Source organism: Ustilaginoidea virens, chromosome 3 (genome assembly GCF_000687475.1).
Source record: "Ustilaginoidea virens chromosome 3, complete sequence".
Taxonomy (NCBI): Eukaryota; Fungi; Ascomycota; class Sordariomycetes; order Hypocreales; family Clavicipitaceae; genus Ustilaginoidea; species Ustilaginoidea virens.
Window position 1 is genome coordinate 4,810,537 of NC_057318.1, and position 19,337 is coordinate 4,829,873.

Consider the following 19,337-nt stretch of genomic DNA (forward strand, 5'->3'; position numbering starts at 1 on the left):
TCAGCTCATGTCTCTCATGGGAGGCATGGGAAGGACATTGCGGGCGGTACGGGGGCGCGAAAAAAATAAATGACTAAATAAAAAAAAAAGGCAGAGCGTGTGCCGACCGACCCAATGTCCCCGACGGACGGCGGTAGGTCGGAGAAGCAGGCGAAGCGGGCGAGAGCAGGCGAGAGCAGGCGAGAGCAGGCGATGGCGGAAACGGGCGAGGAGGGAAGCAGCGTGATGTGATGACTGACCGAAGGGGAGGGAGTCGGCGGGCGACGGCGGACAAAAATTCGACGCAGCAGACACGGACGAGGTCAAGCAGACGAGTCGAAAGAAGCAGACAGCCTTTAACGCTCCATAAGGCCATCCGGTGGTGGGGGTGTTTGGTACGGAGGCATTTGCCGACGACGACGGCGACGACGACGACGACGACGAAGAGACGAGGCGGAGACGGCGGAGACGGCGAAGACGACGGCAGCCAGTAACGTAACCCAGTGGGTGCCACGCAACTCACATCACTCCAGGCGTCCTACCAGGCCAGGCCAGGCACGTCAGTCCTGCTCGGTACCGGCTACCTCTACGGAGTAGTAGTCGACTGCCTGCCTGCCCTGCTAGCTGACCCAAAGCGGGGCGCTGTTTGGGTTACAGAGTACGGAGCAGACCATACGGTTGTTGTACTTGTGGATCCGCCCCGAACTCGGTACCTGGGACCATCAGCGCAAGCATCTCGTTCATGCCCAGATCCAGGGCGTATCTCGAGTTCCGGGGCAAGTACCAAGTACTGGCTACCTGGACAGGTACCCAAGCCCACCCATCAGGCGGGGAGACCTCTTTACATGCGTCGAGAGACCCAGGACGTAGCAACCTTGCCTCAGCACCCATGCAGCAACTGGCTTTGCTCAAACCCCCCCTCAGGTGAGGTGGCCTCTTGCGATCCCACATCAACGCCACCCCGGCCAGGGAACCAGTTAATTGCTCTCCCATCTCGGGAATGCGCAAAAGCAACCCGCCAAAGCAACCCGCGAGGCGTCAGGTCGCATCCGCGCGACGCCCAGTGTTCAGCGCACCATCGCACACCATGTACGTCAAGGTACCTTATGTACGTATGTGTGTAACCTTGACGGTTCTTGCATCGCGCGCACGTGACATTGACGTCCACGGTAGCCGCGCACGGTGCGCACTGTATGGCCTTCCGGGCCCCTCCCTCCCCTCCCCCGTCACTGACTTGACGTGAAACATTGAAACGTTCAAGAAACGTCCTGCCACGCAGGCAAGGGGGCGCGGGCACGGCATCGTGGCCAAACGGGACCCGTCAAGTGCCGCGCGAACATGGCAGAACCCAACCAACTCGCTCGAAAAGTCTCGGCGGTTCTGCGGAGAACTCCAGTCTGCACGACGGACCGGGGGGGGTTGTGTGTCATGAGTCGACTTCCGGGCTGCGGGCGAGGCGCCAGCCGGTCCGGCTCTTGGAGGGAAATTCTGTCTGCCCCCGACGCGGATTCCGTGGGAAACTCGTCGGCGCCAGCCTGGTGCACGTCGCACGTCGCACGTCGCACGTCGCACGTCGCATGGCATGCAGACAGACAGTCGTGAGTCGTGAGAAGTTGCGACGTGCGCCGGCTTCAGTTCAAGCGGGGTTGCGCGGTGCAGCCTCAGGCCGCACCGTTGCTCATGTCGTTTCGTTCCTTTGCTCACGGAACGGCCGAGTAATGAGTGTGCTGCCGAGTGGGTACGTGCCCTAGGCATGAAGTACTGACCGCCGGTCGCGGGCTGTGATTGGCGCCGCCGAGTCGTCGCTGGAATCTCGCCTTTCAACCCGTGAACCTGTGAATACTGCATTCCGCATCCCACGCTCTTTGCTTTATTTTGATTAGCTTAGGTGCCCAAGCTTCGCGCTAGACAATCCGATGCTTCGGGCTTCGGGCTTCGGGCTTCGCGTCCACGTCCCAGACTAGATGCTTACCTCCAAGGGCAGGTTGTCTAGGGTAGCTCGCTGTCCTCTTGCCGGGGTTGTCCTGCATCAAACCAACCCTGCTATTCATCAAGGTGACATGATATACCATAGGTCCCAAGTTAGTGTACGGCGATGAATTGCTGCTTATCAATCTAGATCGGCTATGCGGAATCAACATCCAAAGAGTGCATTCCCCCGCCGTGAGCGCCACATGTTCCCAGAATACAGGTCGTCTCAAAATGTCGTCCACTTGTGCTCCCTACCAACTTCCCCTCAGTAACCGTAGCCGCCCTGTCCGCGACGACCATGGCTGCCGTCACCGTCATCTTCCCCGTCTTCCTCGTCGTCCTCACGGTCATGTCTTCCGCCCCCACGGCGACCATAGCTGCCGTCATTGTCGTCTTCCCCGTCTTCCTCGTCATCCTCACCATCACATCTACCGCCCCCACGGCGGCCATAGCTGCTGCTGCGACCGTGATTTTTCCCGTCCTCATCCTCGTCATCTTCATCGTCTTGCTCACGACCACGGCCGCCATGGCGGCTTTCCTGACTGACGTATTCAACTTGCCCGCCATGTCGCTGGCTGCCAGCGCCGTAATGTCCCTCTCGGCGACCGTAGCTGCCTTCGTCTTGACCATAGCTGCTTTCCTGGCGGCCGGGGCCACTCCCTTCGCGGCGACCGTAGCTGGTGTCCCTTTCGTAGCCTTCATCACGGCCACCGTAGCCGCCGTGGCGGAACCCCTCACGGCCTCCATACGCAGAGCCTGGATCGTCATAGCTGCTCTCCTCCTGGCGTCGAGGATGATGATGCTGGCTGCTGCCGCCGTGGCCGCTTTCCTGACGAACATATCCACCACCACCACCACCACCACCGTAGCTGGATTCCTGGCGCGCTCCATACTCACTGTCCTCACGACGATGGAACTCGGAGCTGCCACCGCTGTAGTGGCTGCTCTGCTGACTCTGCCCGTAGCTGGTGCCTTGATAACCATGGCTGGTTTGGCTCCCCGTGAATGATTCGCCGTCGTTCCGCGTGTACCTTTTCCCCTCGTCATCTTTGCCAAGAGCGCCCCCAAGGAGAGAGCTGGCCTTGCTCAGGAAGCCTTCTAAGCCGCTCTTCTCCTCGCCAGGCTGCTCGTTCTGCTGCGAGCCTTGGCCGGATGGCAACTTCATCCCGGTTTGCTGTTCCACCACGTTCGAGATGAGTCCCGTGGCGCCCTGAATGATGGCACCCGCAGCAGCGCCCGCAATCCTGTTCTCCAGAGTGTCCGGCTCTCCGTACAGCTTTCTCATCTGGAGTTTGCCGGTGCAGCCGTGGCCATGGCCCGTGTCGTCGACGCCTTCCTTGTGGTTCTCGCCCCTCAGCACGCCCTCGCGGCAGAGTTTCTCTCGATACGAGGTGTGCTCGTTCTGAAGCTCACCCCACCACGTTCGTACCTCGTCGAACATGAGGTTCCGAGCTTCAGAGACACCGTCGTGACCCATGTTGCGTTGGGCTGGATGATGCAAAATGCCATTGATGATGCGGTCGCAGAGTCGGTTCACATCGACGCTGTCGTCGTCAATGGCATCCATGATTTGGGGAACGACCCAGCTGACCATCCTGGCAGCTGTCCGGCCGGCAATCTCGTTCAAAATCTACTCGTGCAGTCAGCTTCACGCATTGCGTTACCGGAGCGAGCGCATCTTCTCATCGACGCAAATAACCGCACAGACGTACATTCGAAAAATGATCCTTGGAGAGCATGGAGTGAGTAGGATCCGTGCTCTGGTCATTGTTGAACACCACGTGCTGCTCTTCCTTGCTACTCTGGATAACCTCCCCGGAGCCCGTGGCTAGCTCATTCTTTATCTGACGGATCAGAGGCACGACGGCCGGGGCCATGACGGAAAAGACAAATTTGGAGAGCTGGTCTTCCAATTGCTCAATGATCTTGGGCAGGACGGGAATCTTCTCAACGGCAGATGTTATGCTCTTCATGACGTCGTCGTGAAACTGGATGGCAGGCATGATTTGCCGGTAAACCTGCTGGACGTAGACGGTGAGCTCCTCGGGGTTTCGCGGAGAAACAGACATGTTTTCCACTTGAGCAGAGGCTGCATTCTCCTGGATTTCGTCGATGCGATTCTTTTGATTCTTGCCACCAAACAAGCTGTCGGGGATCTTGTCGAGGAGATCACGAAGCAGGCTGGTGTCGGAGTTTTTGCTCTCCTGGAGAGTGCCTTCCAGCTCCTCGATTTCGTTTTGGGACATCTTGTCAGATACTAGGCGTGGGGAGAAATCAGTCACGAGAGCACGAGAAAAAAGGGCGAGGCTGCAGACGCAGAACAAACCTTCACCAACGACGGAATGTAGAAAATCCACGCCCCCAAAAGTGCCAGTAACAATAGGATACACCTCATGATCAGCGCCGTCCAGTCGGATAAGCGTGTTCCGCCCGACGTGTGGGAAAACGTCGCGCTCGCCCATTTCAACCAGAGCCAGCTCGCAGTAGTTGCTGTGCGCAAGAAAGTCTGGAGACGAGTTAGCGAAGAAGGAAAAAAAAATGGTGCCGCAAGCTCGTTGTGACAGGGGTGAATGCCGGGCTCGAAAGGTTCAGAACTTACCTTCTAGGCAGTGAAGGCCAGTTCCCATGAGGCGAAGGGACTCGTACAGATCCTCCTTCCTTTCATTATTCTTGTAGTTGCGGCCAAGTTCGACGCAGCGAGTAAACAGGTTCCTCACATGCTTGGCGGACGTCATGATTCCGGCGCGCTCGTTTGCAATGTAGTTCTTCATGCCAGACTGCGGATCGATGGATAGCTCTCTGTCCTCATCGATGGGCCCTCTGAGGCGACGGTCGTACTGGCGAGCATCCTGGTTATCGGCGTAGTTTTTTGGATTGTCAATATGGTCTTCAGGCCGATAGCAGCCGAGACGGTCAGCGGTGACCTCGAACTCGCCGGACCCGTAGCCAAAGGTCAGGAAACCCAGGATGCAGAGGAGAAGACGGATAGCCTCGGCAGATACCGACTTGACGGTGCCGACATCAATGGCTTGCGAGTAGTCTCGAAGCCAGTTTCCGAAATAGACCCTGGAAACCATGATTTTGCTGAACTTTTTATGTTTCATGGCACGGGCCATGGCCAGGGTCAGGAGGGCATCTTCAATGTCGCCGTGCCGCCCTGCAACCGTGGGAAAGGAGGGTTAGCTCTGTCTGCCGAGCAGAAGTGCTGTGGGAAACTCGTGGTTGGAGGAGGCGCGAAAAGAGGAACGGACGAACAGTTCTGGCCTTCAAGCTTGGAAACGGAGGCAATGTTTCCAGCTCCAAAGGCCGCTACTGGGCTGACCAGGGCGGCGACGATGATCAAGCCCAGGACGAAGGTAGGGTTCCTGAGATTATTCATTTTACCTGGGGGTCTGGCACGTATGGAAATCCACAAGGCTGGACTGAATGGAGAAATGGGGAGCTCCAAAGCTCGTATCTCAAGAGCAGGGCGGCAGCGTCTTGATTTTGCAGCTTCCGCTTATTGGAAACGGGGAACGTGTAGGTCTTGGAGCAAAGGCAGCTGTGACATTTGAAGGGCGAGAGGACATGAAGAAAAGAAAAGAAAAAAGCCAAAGGGGGAAACGGAGCAGGAGTACTTTGTTGATGACGGGAGAGTTGCAGATGATGAGGGGAGGAGGGCGCGGGGCGGCGCGGAGGGAGCCAAGAGGGGGTTGCCGAGGAGGGGCAAGGAGACTTCATCAGAGCCGCAGAGGGCAGTTGATCGTCGGTGCTGGTTCTGTACCTTTTCTGACGCGTAGGTTTCCGACAAGCTTCCAACTCGGGATTACAGTACAATGGACAATTGACAATTTGCACGAGTATAATCACATGCTATGTAGCGGGACAGCGTTCGGTTTGGTACATGCTAGCAGGTAGGTACCGAGATATCAGGTACATATACCGTGCTACCATGTCCAGAGGACCAGACGGAGTCGGGCCAGGCACCGCATGACAACATCCATGACATGAAGGCTTAGGCCAAGGAAGGGGAAGCGGGAAGACGCCCAAGTACATGTACCTACCTGCTTGACATGTAGGCACCTATCGGTCGGGACCAGATGGACTTGGCGGCTGGGCTTGGCCCAGGCCACCAGACTTCAATCGGGCCCGCCTGGCGTCCAGCGTCGGTTCGGTGCAGAGCCTGACGCCATCTCGGCACAGTCAAGATACATATGTTTGTTGACAAGCTCATGCTGGTTCCATCCAACCATCCAGTGATCCACCAACGAAGAGGCCCGCTGAGCCGAGAAAGCCAAAAAAAAAAAAAAGTCAATCGCACCAGACGGGTTTCGATTGATCGATCCATGCTATGCTGCAGCGGGGGTGTAGCCAGTCAACAGCGAGCCGCAAGAAACGACGGCGACGCAACGGGAGCGTTTGCCAACCCCAGCCGCCAGCAGGCGGTCAGGTCAGGTCAGGTCGGGTCAGCTGGCAAATAGAATAATGGCTGGGGGCCACCAGCTGGCACCCACCAGAGATCACAGGCGCCTGTTGCAACTTGAATGGAGGGCCGCCGCAAGACGTCTGCCGTCTGCCGTCTGCCGTCTGCCGTCTGCCCGCGGGAATGGTTGACTGATGCATGCCCTGGTCTGGTCTGGTCTGGTCTGGTCTGGTGCGCAATCCATCACCGAAGCCGCTGGAATTCCGGCGAGTTGCGGGCTCATCAGTCGCGTCCTCCCAGCCAGAGTCTGGTCAATCTGATCTGATGACGTTGGGCACCTGATGAGGCCTGTCATTGGCGGCCTGGGCCCTCCGTGCCTTGTACCACCCAGCCAGGAGTTGGTGCTCCAGCACAGCACAGCACAGCACGTCTCTACAAAGGGACCAGACTGGAGCAAAACACCAGCATAGTCTGGTTGGTCAATTGTACCGTGGCTGGTGCCTGCCTGGAAGCCAGACCAGAGGCTTCTGGCGTGCGTGCAAAGTCGAGACACGGGCTATTTATTGACGGCACGGCGACCAGGTTACAGCGCCGCACCAAAATCAAGTTCCTACCAGACAGCACGAGTAGTAGTCACCAGACTTGACCAGACAGCTGGTGTCAACCACCATATGTCAAGATGGAGGCGCCAGACGAGAACTACAGCGGCAGGCCTGGAGTCCAAAGCACCCAGCCAGCCACCAGCAGGCCGACGGCCATTTCGACAGTCATGACGCTACGGCGCACCCGCCAGGGCTGCAAGCCTGCGAGGAGTCGAGAGACGAGGCAGTCTTGTCCCGGCCTGGTGGATGGATCAATACTGACTGGAGGCGAGCAGAGTGTGGTGCTGCTGTACGTACATGCCAACCGAAGGGTGGTCTGGGTCTGTCTGGTCTGTCTGGTCTGTCTGGTCTGTCTGGGTCTGTCTGGTCTGTCTGGGTCTGTCTGGTCTGTCTGGGTCTGTCTGGTCTGTCTGGGTCTGTCTGGTCTGTCTGGGTCTGTCTGGTCTGTCTGGTCTGTCTGGTACGTACTGGTATGTAGGTTACAGGTGGCCCGAAAGGAAGAGCGGCCCAGCCAGTGCACTAGTAGTGCTGGCTGGCATTGAAAGCCTCCATGCGTGTGGGCTCGGGATTTGGGAAGGAGCAAGCACGGCGACATACCAGACCAGCAGTAGCAAGCCAGGCTGGTGGAGGAGGGCGACGGCCCTGACGGCACTGGGCACTGGGGTCAGCTGGCTGCAGGCCAGGCTGCGGGGGAGGACCAGACATGGACGCGACTGGACATGGTCAACTCCACACTGGGCACACTGGTGACCAAGGCACATATGTACATACCTGCATACATAATGTCAATGGTGACTGACTGCAGGCAGCAGAGTCGTCGGCGAGAAAGCAAGCCGGCGGGCCACTGCGCTGGCGCGGCTGGCTCAGCCTGGGGATTGATTGCTTGAACGCCGGACAGCCTCTGATCCTGGCTGGGCCTGCTTTCCCGACGGCCAGAGCAAGGACGCAGCACCGAGTTGAGGCTTATGGACAGCAGGCTCTCTGGGCGCTCGGGCCCTGTGCGACGGGCGCATACAGGGCGACATCAGTGCTGGCGGTAAGCTTCAATCAAGTCAATCCGCAACTCGTGCGGGCGGTCGAGACGTGGTGCCATGGCGCTCGTGGGCTTGCTTCTAGGTGGACTGACGCTTGAACGGGAAGACGGGCGGGGGTCAGCAGGACGCCAGGGGAGAAGGGGGGGGCACACTGGATTACGAGAGTTGGGCGTCGGCGCTTAGTTGACGTCTCCGGAGGGCTGGTGCTAATGTCCAGTTCTGGTTCTGTTTTGGAACCAGAGGGGTGGCACTGGTGGTGGTGGTGGTGGAGGTGGTGTTTGTGGTGGTCAACTGGTTGCGGTCAATGTTTGTGGTGCTTGTGGTGAGGCTGCCGGCCGGAATGGGGACCGTCGTACTTGACCCAGCAGCAGCAGCAGCACAGATTGACCACCAGACGGACCAGACAGATTCGGCAGCACAGCACAGCACCTGGCACCTGGCACCTGGCACCTGGCAGGCTCCCACGCCCAGCCAGCCAGTTTGCCAGCGGGCCCCGCACCAGCGTCAGCCCGCCCAGCACCCGACACCAGTTGACTGGACCAGACCTTTTTATTTTTTTTTTGCTTGCCCCTGCCGCACCCTGCCGCACCCTGCCGCACCCTGACGCATCCTGCACCCGCCCGCCCACACCGAGCTGGCTGATTTTTTTCTCGCGTTGTCCCCCCCTCGCCCCCCTCTCCCTCCCCTCTCTTCCTCACAGCTGCTTCCAGCATGGACGTGCGGCCACCTGGGTTGCTGATTGCGCGCCAGCTCCAGCGGCTCTGCGTTCCTACATAACTGGCACACCGCCCACCATCCCGCTGTCCAGCGCCCCCCCCTTCCCCCCCCCCCGAAAAATTTCCTCCCTCCAGTCCCTTCCTCCTCGTCTTTTCTTCTTCTGTGGGATCCTCACAGCGAACCCTCAACTCGCTCCCGGCGCCTCCGATCAGCCCCAGAGCCGCCGCGACCCCCTAAAAAAAAAAAAAAAAAGGCCTGCCCTTGTGTCGAGCTGGTGCTTGATTCCGCCACGATACCATCCAAGACGCGCCCACTGTTCAAACGGAGATATAGGCTTTCGGCACGTCGCCAACAGCCGCTCTGAGCGCTTGGATCCGGCCCAGAAAGCCCACCACAACATGCCACGCCAGACCAAGAAGCCTGAGGATAAGAAGGTCTCTGTCGCCCCTGCTACCATGATTCCAACCCCTACTGCTGGGGTTATTCCTCAACCACCCATCATTCCCCTCGGCGTCGGCCAGCGCGTCGTCGACAACGAGAGCTTCCTTCGGGTTCGCGACTCGGTAAGTTTTGAACGGGGCTCTGCTTTGCATTTCCACCATCTTACGCTGTCTTGTCTCTCTCTCTCTCTCTCTCTCTCTCTCTCTCTCTCTCTATCTCTCCCCCACCGTGGCATTTTCCCGCGCTGCTGTTTCCCGAATCCCCCGATTGTTCTTGGGCTCAATTCCCCCGGTGATGCGAGCGATGGAAGCGATGCTCGCTCACTCTTTTGCATCACATCACGTCTGCAGCGACTGCGGACGACTCTGATCTTCTCTTTTTTCTTTCTTTCTTTTTTTCTTCCCTTTCCCCCCGTTGTTTGGTCGCCTTCCATTCAGAAAGCTTCAAGAACATGTCACGCGCCCATCAACACACCGAACGGAGCGAGCCATACACGATGCATCGCTTGCTTGGTCTTGCGTTGCCAATGCTCCGCTCCGCCCGGGTTTTGGTCCGCCTTCAGACGCGGTGCCAGACCAGGTGCTGCCCTGCCCTGCCCGTCTTTTGTTCACATCGGGGCCCCCGCGGCGCGCCTGTTCTGCAGGCCAACCCCCCCCCTCCTTCCCCCTTCCTCTCCCGCTGCGAGCTGGCTTGGGCACCCCTCCGGGCTGAGCGCTGGCAGCAGCTGGCTAGCTGCCTGAGGATGACCTCGCTTGCTTGCTTGCTTCGCGGCCCTGCACTGCACTGCACTGCATGCAACTGCCGTCTTTCAAACACGGCTGAAGCCAAGCAACATCGTGGACATGCCCCATCATTCCCTCCCCGTCTACACCCATCCATCTGTACTCACCTCCACCCATCTGCACCATCTGCACCATCTGCACCATCTGCACCATCTCCATCTCCACCCATGGCCCGCGACTTTCCCAGTTGCAACCTCGGCGTCGTTTCCCGCGCTAACCCCGGCGCTGCCTAGGCTGTCGGCCGTCTGAGCACCATCCTCGAGCTGCTGCGCTCCTTCACCCAGGACTACATCCGCCAAACAAACCTCCTCCTGGGCGAGCACACCGCCGAGGGCCATGGCGACCTGCTCAGCACCTTTGAGAGCGCCGCCGCCTCCCTCATGATGCCCATCGCCGCCGAGATGGGCCTCCACGTGGAGAAGAAGGAGCGCAAGAAGCGCACCCACGACCCCAACGCCCCCAAGCGGCCCCTGACGCCCTACTTCCTCTACATGCAGCACGCGCGGTCCATCATCGCCAATGACCTCGGCGCCGAGGCCCCCAAGGGCGCCGTCCAGGAGGAGGGCCAGCGCCGCTGGGCCAACATGAGCCCGACCGAGAAGAGGGGCTGGAACGCGGCCTACCAGTACAACCTCCGCCTGTACAACGCCCGCGTCCACTCGTACAAGCACGGCAACCCCAACGCCAAGAACATGTCGGACGAGGAGGCTCTCAAGTACGCCGACGACTACCAGATCCCCATGCCGTCCATCAAGGAGGACCCGGCGGCCGAGGCCCCCGTCGACGACCACGACGCCATTGAGGAGCAGCTCCAGGACGAGGCCAAGACGCCCAAGAAGTCCACGTCCCGCAAGCGCAAGACGGCCACGCCGGCGGCCGACACCACCATCATGGACACGGCCAAGGCCACTCCCGCCAGCCCGGACAAGAAGAGAAGACGCTCTGCCAAGGCCCTGGAGGACAAGGAGGAGCCCAAAAAGTCGTCCCGCAAGAAGAAGAGCTCCTAGGCCTTGAAAATCAACCTTGTTATCCCCCCCCCTCCCTTTTCCCCTCTTCTTGCTGCTGCGCCTGCGTGCACAGTGTATATCAACGAATCCACGCTCTCTGCCCCCCGGATCTCTTGCCCATTTGCACGTCAATGGCCGCCCCTTGCCCTCGTCGGGGAGGAGCTTTGACGCGTTGAGTTTTTCCAGCCATGAACAAGACTTTTTTTTTTCTTCAACTCTCTTCCGCCCCATCTCCATCGCTCCGATACAGAAGGCCATGATACCTAGTCATGTTCAGGACCACTCCCCCCCCCTTTTTCCCCCTCCTTGCCTCTTGTCGCACCATCTTGTGCGCCCTCCCCCACAAGTTGCCGACCGTCTTGGTTTGCTTTTTTGAATCAGTGGCTGGTTCTGTTACTAAAAATTGCGTCTCGGAGCGCGGGTCGTTTTTCTTTTTCTTCCTTGTTGCTTCTTGATTGTTGTTCCTTTCCTTTTCGTGTTTCCCCCTCTTTTCTGTCTTGATGACCAGGTTCTCTTGGCCGGGACACAACGGAACAAAGTCCCATCAAACGGGAAAGAAAGTCCGCCCGGCATTCGTGTTTTCCTGGCGGTACCAGGAGGGATTGCTCAGCCGCAAATGGCATTTGCCCGCCGACGCGCCGGGGCTCTTTGCGCTTGTCGCATCTGTCCGTGTCCGTGTCCGTGTCCGTGTTTTTTTTTATAGGGCGGGCCTGTATTTACGCATTTTTTTTTTTTTTTTTGCGATGCCGTAATGAGAGCAAACGATTCTACTGCAGCCACGACTCGTCGCATTTGCTGTCTCTGCGATCTTCCTGCGCCGACGTGCGCGCCGGATTCTGACTGCGTCACTGTATGCGGAGTGCTGCGAGAGGGAAGGCCGAGGGTCGAAGGACGTGAGATGGAATGGATGGTTCGGGTGTTGATGTGTATGTCAGTCCTGTACCAACGTGCCGTTCGCGCACATCCATCGTAGGCATCTAGGAGCTTGCGAAACCAAGGACCAGAAAGAAAAGCCCCATGGTTCAGTATTCCCGACTGTCCCGTACATGTTCAATCCCTACACGCAACACGCCACACCCCAAGGTTTCCCCCCATCAGATAGACATCTGCATGTCCCTATCCAAAGCTGCAACCACACCAGCACAACCTCTCAGTATATATACCAGGTCTGAGCAAGCGGCAGCTCGTCGGCGGGCTCGGCAGCGCACACCTTGCCGTCCGCCTCGACGACGTACGTCTCCGGATCGACCTTCATCTTGGGCGTCGCGTCGTTGAGCCGCATGTCCTTCTTGCCGATGCCTCTGCAGTTGCGGACGGCTTCGACCCGGCTGCGCAGGCCGTACGACGCCGCTGCGCCCGAGGACACGCAGGCCTGCGAGACGAAGAGCACCTTGGACGACGGCACCAGAGGCGCGTACATGGGCCGGCCGACGGTCGGCTGGACGGTGGGGATGGAGCCGTTTGCGTCGCCCTGTTTTATTTATTTAGTTTATTTTTTTTTTTCATATTTTTATTTTTATTTTTTTGCGTGGCAGGCGTGAGGAAATGAGCACTAAAAGAGACATGGAGAGGACGGGGGCGGCGGTTGCATAAGGAATTTGTCCGCGTCCCCTTGAGGCTGGGACGGCGCAGCAGCAGCAGCAGCACTCACCATTTGCGCCCACGCAATCAAGCCGGCCTTGAGCACCATGGACGGCTTCGTGCCGAACCACGCGGGATCCCACACCACCAGGTCGGCCAGCTTGCCCACCTCGACGCTGCCCACCAGGTGCGCGAAGCCCTGCGCCAGGGCCGGGTTGATGGTGTACTTGCTCACGTACCGCCTCACGCGGAAGTTGTCCGCCCGCGTGCCCTCGTCCTCGGGCAGCCTCCCCCGCTGGAGCCTGTTCTTGTGCGCCGTGTTCCACGTCCGCAGGACGACCTCGCCGCAGCGCCCCATGGCCTGGGAGTCGGAGCTCATGATGCTGATGGCGCCCATGTCCTGGAGCACGTCCTCGGCGGCAATCGTCTCGGCGCGGATGCGCGACTCGGCAAAGGCCACGTCCTCGGGGATGTCCCTCGACAGGTGGTGGCACACCATGAGCATGTCGAGGTGCTCGTCCAGCGTGTTCCTGGTGAACGGGCGGGTGGGGTTGGTCGAGGCCGGCAGCACGTTGGGGAGCTCCACGACGGAGATGATGTCCGGGGCGTGGCCGCCGCCGGCCCCCTCGGTGTGGTACGTGTGGATGGTGCGGCCCTTGAAGGCGGCCGTCGTCTGCTCGACAAAGCCCGACTCGTTGAGCGTGTCGGTGTGGATGCAGCACTGGACGTCGAGCTCGTCGCAGACGGCGAGGCACGAGTCGATGGCGGCCGGGGTGGCGCCCCAGTCCTCGTGGATCTTGAGGCCGCATGCCCCGGCCGCAATCTGCTCGCGGAGCGCGTCGGTCGACGAGTCGCACCCTTTGCCTGTGAGGCCGACGTTGAGGGGGAGGGCGTCGCAGGCTTGGAGCATCTGGCGAATGTGGTTCTTGCCGGGGGTGCAGGTGGTGGCCTTGGAGCCGGCGCTGCCAACAGATGAGTCAACGAGAGAGCTATTGCAGAGACGAGAGGAGACAAGGAAGACAAGGCGAGAGAAGACAAGGCGAGAGACGCCGGCGTCAGGTCAGGGTCCAAAAGCGGGATGAAGCAGAAAAACAAGACTAAAAATCAACACCAACCTCGGACCCGTTCCGCCGCCCAGAAAGGTGGTTATTCCCGACGCCAAGGCCTCGTTTGCCTGCTGGGGGCAAATGTAATGGATATGCGAGTCAATGCCGCCAGCCGTGATAATCTTGCCCTCGCCAGCCACCACGTCGGTGCAACTGCCCACCACCATGTTCGGCGTCACCCCATCCATGAAGTCGGGGCTGCCCGCTTTGCCGATGCCGACGATGATGCCGTCCTTGACGCCAATGTCCGCCTTGTAGATGCCGGACCAGTCCACGATGAGGGCATTCGTCACCACCGTGTCCAGCGACTCGGCGTCGGACCGGCCGGCAGCCTGGCCCATGCCTTCCCGCAGCGTCTTGCCGCCGCCAAACTTGCACTCGTCCCCGTAAGAGGTCATGTCGCGCTCGACCTCGATCCAGAGCTCCGTGTTCCCCAGGCGCACCAGGTCGCCAGTCGTGGGTCCGAACATGGTCGCGTAGGCGGCCCGGTCCATCTGGAGCACGTCGATGTGAGCGCCGTCGCCTCTGGCATCCAGCCGCGAGCCCCGGACCTCGGCGACATGGGCAAACCCGGCCGCCTGCAGGTTGGAAACAATCTCCTTGGCGCGCCCGAGCTCGACCAGGCCAGAGGCCACGTTGTTGCCCCCTCGAATGACCCTTCCGCCTCCGATTTCCACGAGCGTCACCGTCTTGCTGTCTCCAGGCTCAAAGCGCACCGACGTGCCGGCGGCGATGTCGAGGCGGTACCCGTACGACCTCTCGCGGTCGAATTCAAGCTGCGGATTGGCCTCGATGAAGTGGTAGTGCGAGCCTACCTGGATGGGACGGTCGCCCTTGCTCGTCACCCTGAGGCGTATCCTCTTGCGGTTCTGGTTCAGCGCAAGCATGCCCTTGACGGCCACGACGGCGCCGGGCTGCTTGTGCACGAGGTATTCCGAGTCTGGGGGCAACGGGAAAGCCTCATTGTCCGGTATGGGGAGGAAACTGCCGTACAAGGCGCGACGGAGGTCGCCGTCGTCGGTGGCGATGGGATTATGGACGGTCACGAGATACGTTCCCATGGGGAAAGTCCCCTCTACCTGGATCTCGCGAAGGGTCGCACACACGGCCGGCAGTACGTGACGGCGACCCAGCATGGTGGCGCCGAGTTTCATGAGATCCGAGACGGTGTGGTTGCCATCGCGGATAAGCTCGTGGAGATTATTCGCAATGAGGGCCTGAGAGTGAAGGAGGAACAGCGACCGAATCCTCGCAGCATCAGCTTTTTGCGTCCAGTTGTTGCCTGTTGCACTTGTTCCAAAGCCTGTTCAGGCACAGCCAACGGGAAAGGGAGATTGCTCAGTCGACCCAGCAGCAAGAAGCGTGAGCTAGATGGGAGAGAAAAAGGGGCCAAGTTGGGCAAAGGGATGGGGGAAAAAAAAATGAGTCTCGCCATACCGTGGCTTCAGAATGGTTCAGACGAACGCCTCGCGCGAGTCTTCGCTGAGCTAGAAGACCAAGCTCGGAGATGACAAGCTTATCGAGCTGGAGAGCAAGTCAGACAAGGCGTGCGAGCTGGAGAGAGAGTGTGTGTTGGACGGGGGGAGGAGGACGATAAGCGGAAGCCCTGCTGGTTGTAGTTTTGCGGCTTCTTGTTCGTCGTCAAGTTGAGGCTTGGGGCGACTCACTTCTTTGGGCGAAAGGTGCATCGTGGCTAGACCTCCGGAGGTTCAGGAGCTCGGCAAGGCTATCGAGGCATGGCGTGGACTTGATGACCAGTCCAAGGAGCGCGGCAGCAAGACGGCAAGACAGCAAGACAGCAAGACAGCAAGACAGGACGACCAGGAAAGGGAGGGGAGGCCTGGATACACAAGACGAGGCGGTTTCGGCGCGACCAGTCAGCCGTCCAAGAACGCTGGCGGCCATCATTGATCGCTCCCGAGACGACCCGAGGCATCGCATTCGCCCGGCACTTGCCATGACCAAAGCAGCTCAGCGCCCCGGTTGTCGGAGATAGCGCGCAGCCCTGGCGCGGCATGGGAACAACGATAAGCGTCGGGACAGGTCTGCTCCTGCTCAAATCAAACCCCCCCAGCTCCTTCCCCCCGTCGTATAGATAAAGGCGGGTGGGGCCCCAAACACGGCCTGCCATTGGCGGCGGATAAGGAAAGCCAAGGTGCCAGGGCGGCAGTTCCAGTTCCCCAGTCTTGGCATTGCACCAATGCGATGCGTGAGTAGGTAGCCCTGTGGAGTCGCGGAGGAATTGCTGATCTACAATCTACGATAAGACTGGCACGAGCTTGGGCTTCTGCACGTGCAGCTCGCCAAGGCTCAGGCAGGAGCAGACGCACGTGACACCAGCACCTTTATGCCGTTGACCTTGCATTCAGTTTTGTCGTCACCTACCAGCAGCCAACCAGCAGCCAACCAGCAACCTTGTTTGCTTTGCTCGTCCCGTTCGAATGTTGGCAAATTAAAATCGAGTCACGACGCTTGCCTTCTTTCGCGCTTTCATGCTTTATTCTTCTCTTCTTTTCTTCAAGCACATTCACAAGTCAATCGCGCAAACGGAAACTCCCCTGCTGTTGGCTGCAGCACGCCTATCCCCCCCCAAACGCCTTCAAAGTCCAGTGACCCCCCCTCCCAGCAAAACAAATCAAACAGCCAGTTCATCTGTTTTTTGTGTTTTTACATCTCACCGTGCAATTCACCAGCCGTGAGCCCGCCCGCCGGTCCATGCCTAAATATATGCCAATGATCCAACTCCCATACACTGACGGCTCCAACCTGTCATGTACAACTACCGTCGTCATCATGGAAACCCGTCCTGTGCCATCCGGTCTTACCTTCCGAGTATGTATTCGCAATTGTATTCATCTCATCATGCTGCAAGCGTCTCATTCTTCCTCAACCTCTTCGTCCCACTGTTCCTTTTCCCGTTTTATCAGGTCCGCCATGTCGGAATGCTTGAAGATGGAACTGTCGGGGTCTGACTGTCGTGGAACCTTGTTCAAGTTCTCGTCGTCAAAGACCGATCCTATCGTGTCAATCCATCGCCTTCGTCGTTCCATCAAGGTCTTGGTCTGATCTCCAATGCCCGGTCGCGCCGTGCCTGCAGCGCCGCCCACAAAGTGGCTGCCTCCGCCCACGCCGCCTGGTCGTTTGGTCTTCTTGCTCTTGCCCATTGTGCGGGTGCGCTTCAGATAGGCCGCCTGGACCTGGGAGTCGAGGTCCTCGAGAATGGACTGATACTCCTGATTCGCCATCCTCTCACGCACCAGATCTGTCAGTCGAGCTTTGCGGGCACCGTTGATGAGCATCTGCTCCTTCAGCCGTGATTGCAGAAGCCGCAGCCTGCCGGCAACCTCATCATCGTAATGCCCTTCGTATTCACTCTCGAAACCTTCTTGAGGAAGAAACCCGATGTGCCTCAATTCTTGCTTGAGCCGTTCGTCAACCTGCGCGTATTCGAGTTTTGGATGTGTTGCCTTCTTCCATGCTTCCGTGCATGACTCGCTCATGTACGTAGCCGGCGGGTGCGGATTTGATGATTTATCGTCTCCGTTCTGCTGATGCCCATCTCCATTGACGTCGCCATTCAGGGAAACGTCGCCATTAGTCATACCCATCGTGGTTGGTTTATCTTCTGACCCCTGCAATCGACTTTCCGGCCGAAGTAGTTGAAGCAGTCGTGAGGCCAACGGTCCTATTGACAAGGCGTCTGTCTCGCCAATGCTGTCGCTCATGTTGTCTATGCTTCCCCTTGGTTGATTCGGAGCGAGCTTTTCGCGTCCTTGTTGAGGAGAGTCGATGGACATGGCGCCGTCCTCTTCGGCCCAGATCTCAGTATAGTGTCTCTTGCCTCGCTTGGGCATGACAAACGGCGTAACCCGGTCCCCTCTTTCGCGCAGAAAAGCCAGGTCTTCCTCGGAAAAGGGCCTGAAGTACGGGTCAATGTATGTGGAAAACGTTGAAAAGTTGATCTGGCTGGTGGGCTTTGCGCTGCTGAAGTCGTGATCCGGCGGATCACCCGCAATGAGGTCCGCCAGATCGCTTTTGGGATAGACCGCCACAGAGTAAATCTCCTTCTTTTCTTCGTCGGACATGCCTTCCCGAACGGGCAGGATTTCGTACACTGTCGGATCGGGAAACGTCGACGGATCTTCACCAAATGTTTGCGCCGCAGGCATCTGCCGTTTCGGAGGAGCACCCTCGTCTTCAGAACTTGATTCTTCACCATCCTCTCCATCCTCCTTGTCCTTGCCAGCATCTTTAACCTTCTTGTCTACATCCATTGTCGAAGGGGAACCTGCCGCGACCGGCGATAAGGATGAGCTCGCTGAATCTACCCGAGACAGCTTGCGCTTGACGCCTTTTGCCGGAGATGACTGATCTGTACGGTTAAATTGTCAAACAAAAAACCCCACTAATGAATTCTTGCCCAAGTTTTGGAGATGATTTGTAGACCAAGCCAACATTGAGGCAGGGGGGGGGGAAGACTTTTCTGAAGTGCCCTACCTTCTTGCGCTTGGGATTCAGAAGCCTTTTTCTTCTTGTGCTTGGATCTTTTCCCTTCTTGTTCGCCATCAGCACGCATGTCGTAGTCATCGGGCCTCTTTTTCCGCTCGTCGGCGAGATGTCGCATGCCTCGGTCGTAAAATGTGGATCGCTTCTCCATAATGTTGACCAAGTTCTTGAGCTTCTCCAGCATCACATCGACACTCTTCGAGTCCGGGACTGTCGCATTTACAGCGCTATGGTCAACCAGATCATCGTAGCTCAGGTTCTTGAAGAGAATGACCCGAGTATTGAGATAGTCTGGATCGTAGAACTCTTGAGGAGGTAAGCTGGTGGGCGGTGCCGGAGCAGGTGTAGAGTTCCGGCTCTGTTTCGGCATCGCGGCCGTGTTCTTCTTGCCCGAGCCGGCGTGGCTTGATCCAGGAGCCATGCTAGGCAGGGGAAAAAAGCTACTTCAATCAAAATCGCATAGATGGAGTCGATGCGATGAAAGCGTCTGCTGGAGGACTACTCTAGTCACCGTGGATCGTCTTCATTGCCGTATTCGTCTTGTTGGTTATCGCGAGGTGCGCGGCTTTCCCTTGTGAGGTAAGAAGGCTTGGGACCAACGCGGACCCGGAAGAACGATATTCCAGGAACCGACTTGACTTGTGACTTTGTGAGTGCCGATTTCGTGCCATTACTGTGTATTATGATTGGTCAGCGAGGGGACGCCATGTACTGCGGAGTGCTCCATAAGTCGAACTTGACGCTTATTGCCGAGGCGGCTGTGACGGTGAGAACTTAATGCTGGGCGGTGAAATTAATGGGGACTTGGGAGAACATATTTGCACCAAAGAATCAGACAAAGGAGAGACGGGTCCTGAAGTGTTGCGACGACGCTTGTCAGTGGGTGGGCATCGCAAGAGGCTGGGGGGCTGAGGTCAACATTGATTGCGTATGGCGGTAACGGCAGGCAATTCGATGACCCAGCCTGGCGCCGTTTGGCCACCCCATCTCGACATCTCGACAGTAACTCTCCAGTTCCTCTACCAACACGATGCAATGCCTTCACGTGTCAAAGACCAGAGACAGAGACCAGACTGAGCCTGTCATCCCCGTCTGAATTCAGGAGCATCATCAGCCCAGTCTATATGCTGCTGACCTTTTTCCCCCTCTCTTTCAATGGTGACTTTCCGTTTTCTGCACCCGTATCCAACCTAGCACCGTGGAGGGAGA

The 19,337-nt window shown here is 58.4% G+C and overlaps 5 protein-coding genes across 5 annotated transcripts; 1 reads left to right on the plus strand and 4 right to left on the minus strand.

Annotated features, from left to right (window-relative positions):
* Positions 1-630: 630 nt before the first annotated feature.
* On the minus strand, positions 631-972 carry UV8b_04201 (uncharacterized protein; the record flags this gene model as incomplete). The annotated part of the gene is made up of 1 exon (XM_043141699.1): positions 631-972. One exon carries the CDS (start codon positions 970-972, stop codon positions 631-633), a length of 342 nt encoding a protein of 113 aa, XP_042997633.1.
* Positions 973-2,215: 1,243 nt separating this feature from the next.
* On the minus strand, positions 2,216-5,329 carry UV8b_04202 (uncharacterized protein; the record flags this gene model as incomplete). Its single annotated transcript, XM_043141700.1, has 5 exons — positions 2,216-3,580; positions 3,663-4,207; positions 4,277-4,456; positions 4,550-5,107; positions 5,206-5,329. 5 exons carry the CDS (start codon positions 5,327-5,329, stop codon positions 2,216-2,218), a joined length of 2,772 nt encoding a protein of 923 aa, XP_042997634.1.
* A 3,774-nt stretch (positions 5,330-9,103) lies between these two features.
* On the plus strand, positions 9,104-10,935 carry UV8b_04203 (uncharacterized protein; the record flags this gene model as incomplete). Its single annotated transcript, XM_043141701.1, has 2 exons — positions 9,104-9,268; positions 10,162-10,935. The coding sequence occupies 2 exons, from the start codon at positions 9,104-9,106 to the stop codon at positions 10,933-10,935; spliced, it is 939 nt and encodes a 312-aa protein (XP_042997635.1).
* A 1,150-nt stretch (positions 10,936-12,085) lies between these two features.
* UV8b_04204 (uncharacterized protein) lies at positions 12,086-15,310 on the minus strand (the record flags this gene model as incomplete). The annotated part of the gene is made up of 5 exons (XM_043141702.1): positions 12,086-12,406; positions 12,587-13,478; positions 13,632-14,839; positions 15,060-15,146; positions 15,290-15,310. The coding sequence occupies 5 exons, from the start codon at positions 15,308-15,310 to the stop codon at positions 12,086-12,088; spliced, it is 2,529 nt and encodes an 842-aa protein (XP_042997636.1).
* Positions 15,311-16,498: 1,188 nt separating this feature from the next.
* Positions 16,499-18,549, minus strand: UV8b_04205 (uncharacterized protein; the record flags this gene model as incomplete). Its single annotated transcript, XM_043141703.1, has 2 exons — positions 16,499-17,994; positions 18,120-18,549. The coding sequence occupies 2 exons, from the start codon at positions 18,547-18,549 to the stop codon at positions 16,499-16,501; spliced, it is 1,926 nt and encodes a 641-aa protein (XP_042997637.1).
* Between the last annotated feature and the right edge of the window lie 788 nt (positions 18,550-19,337).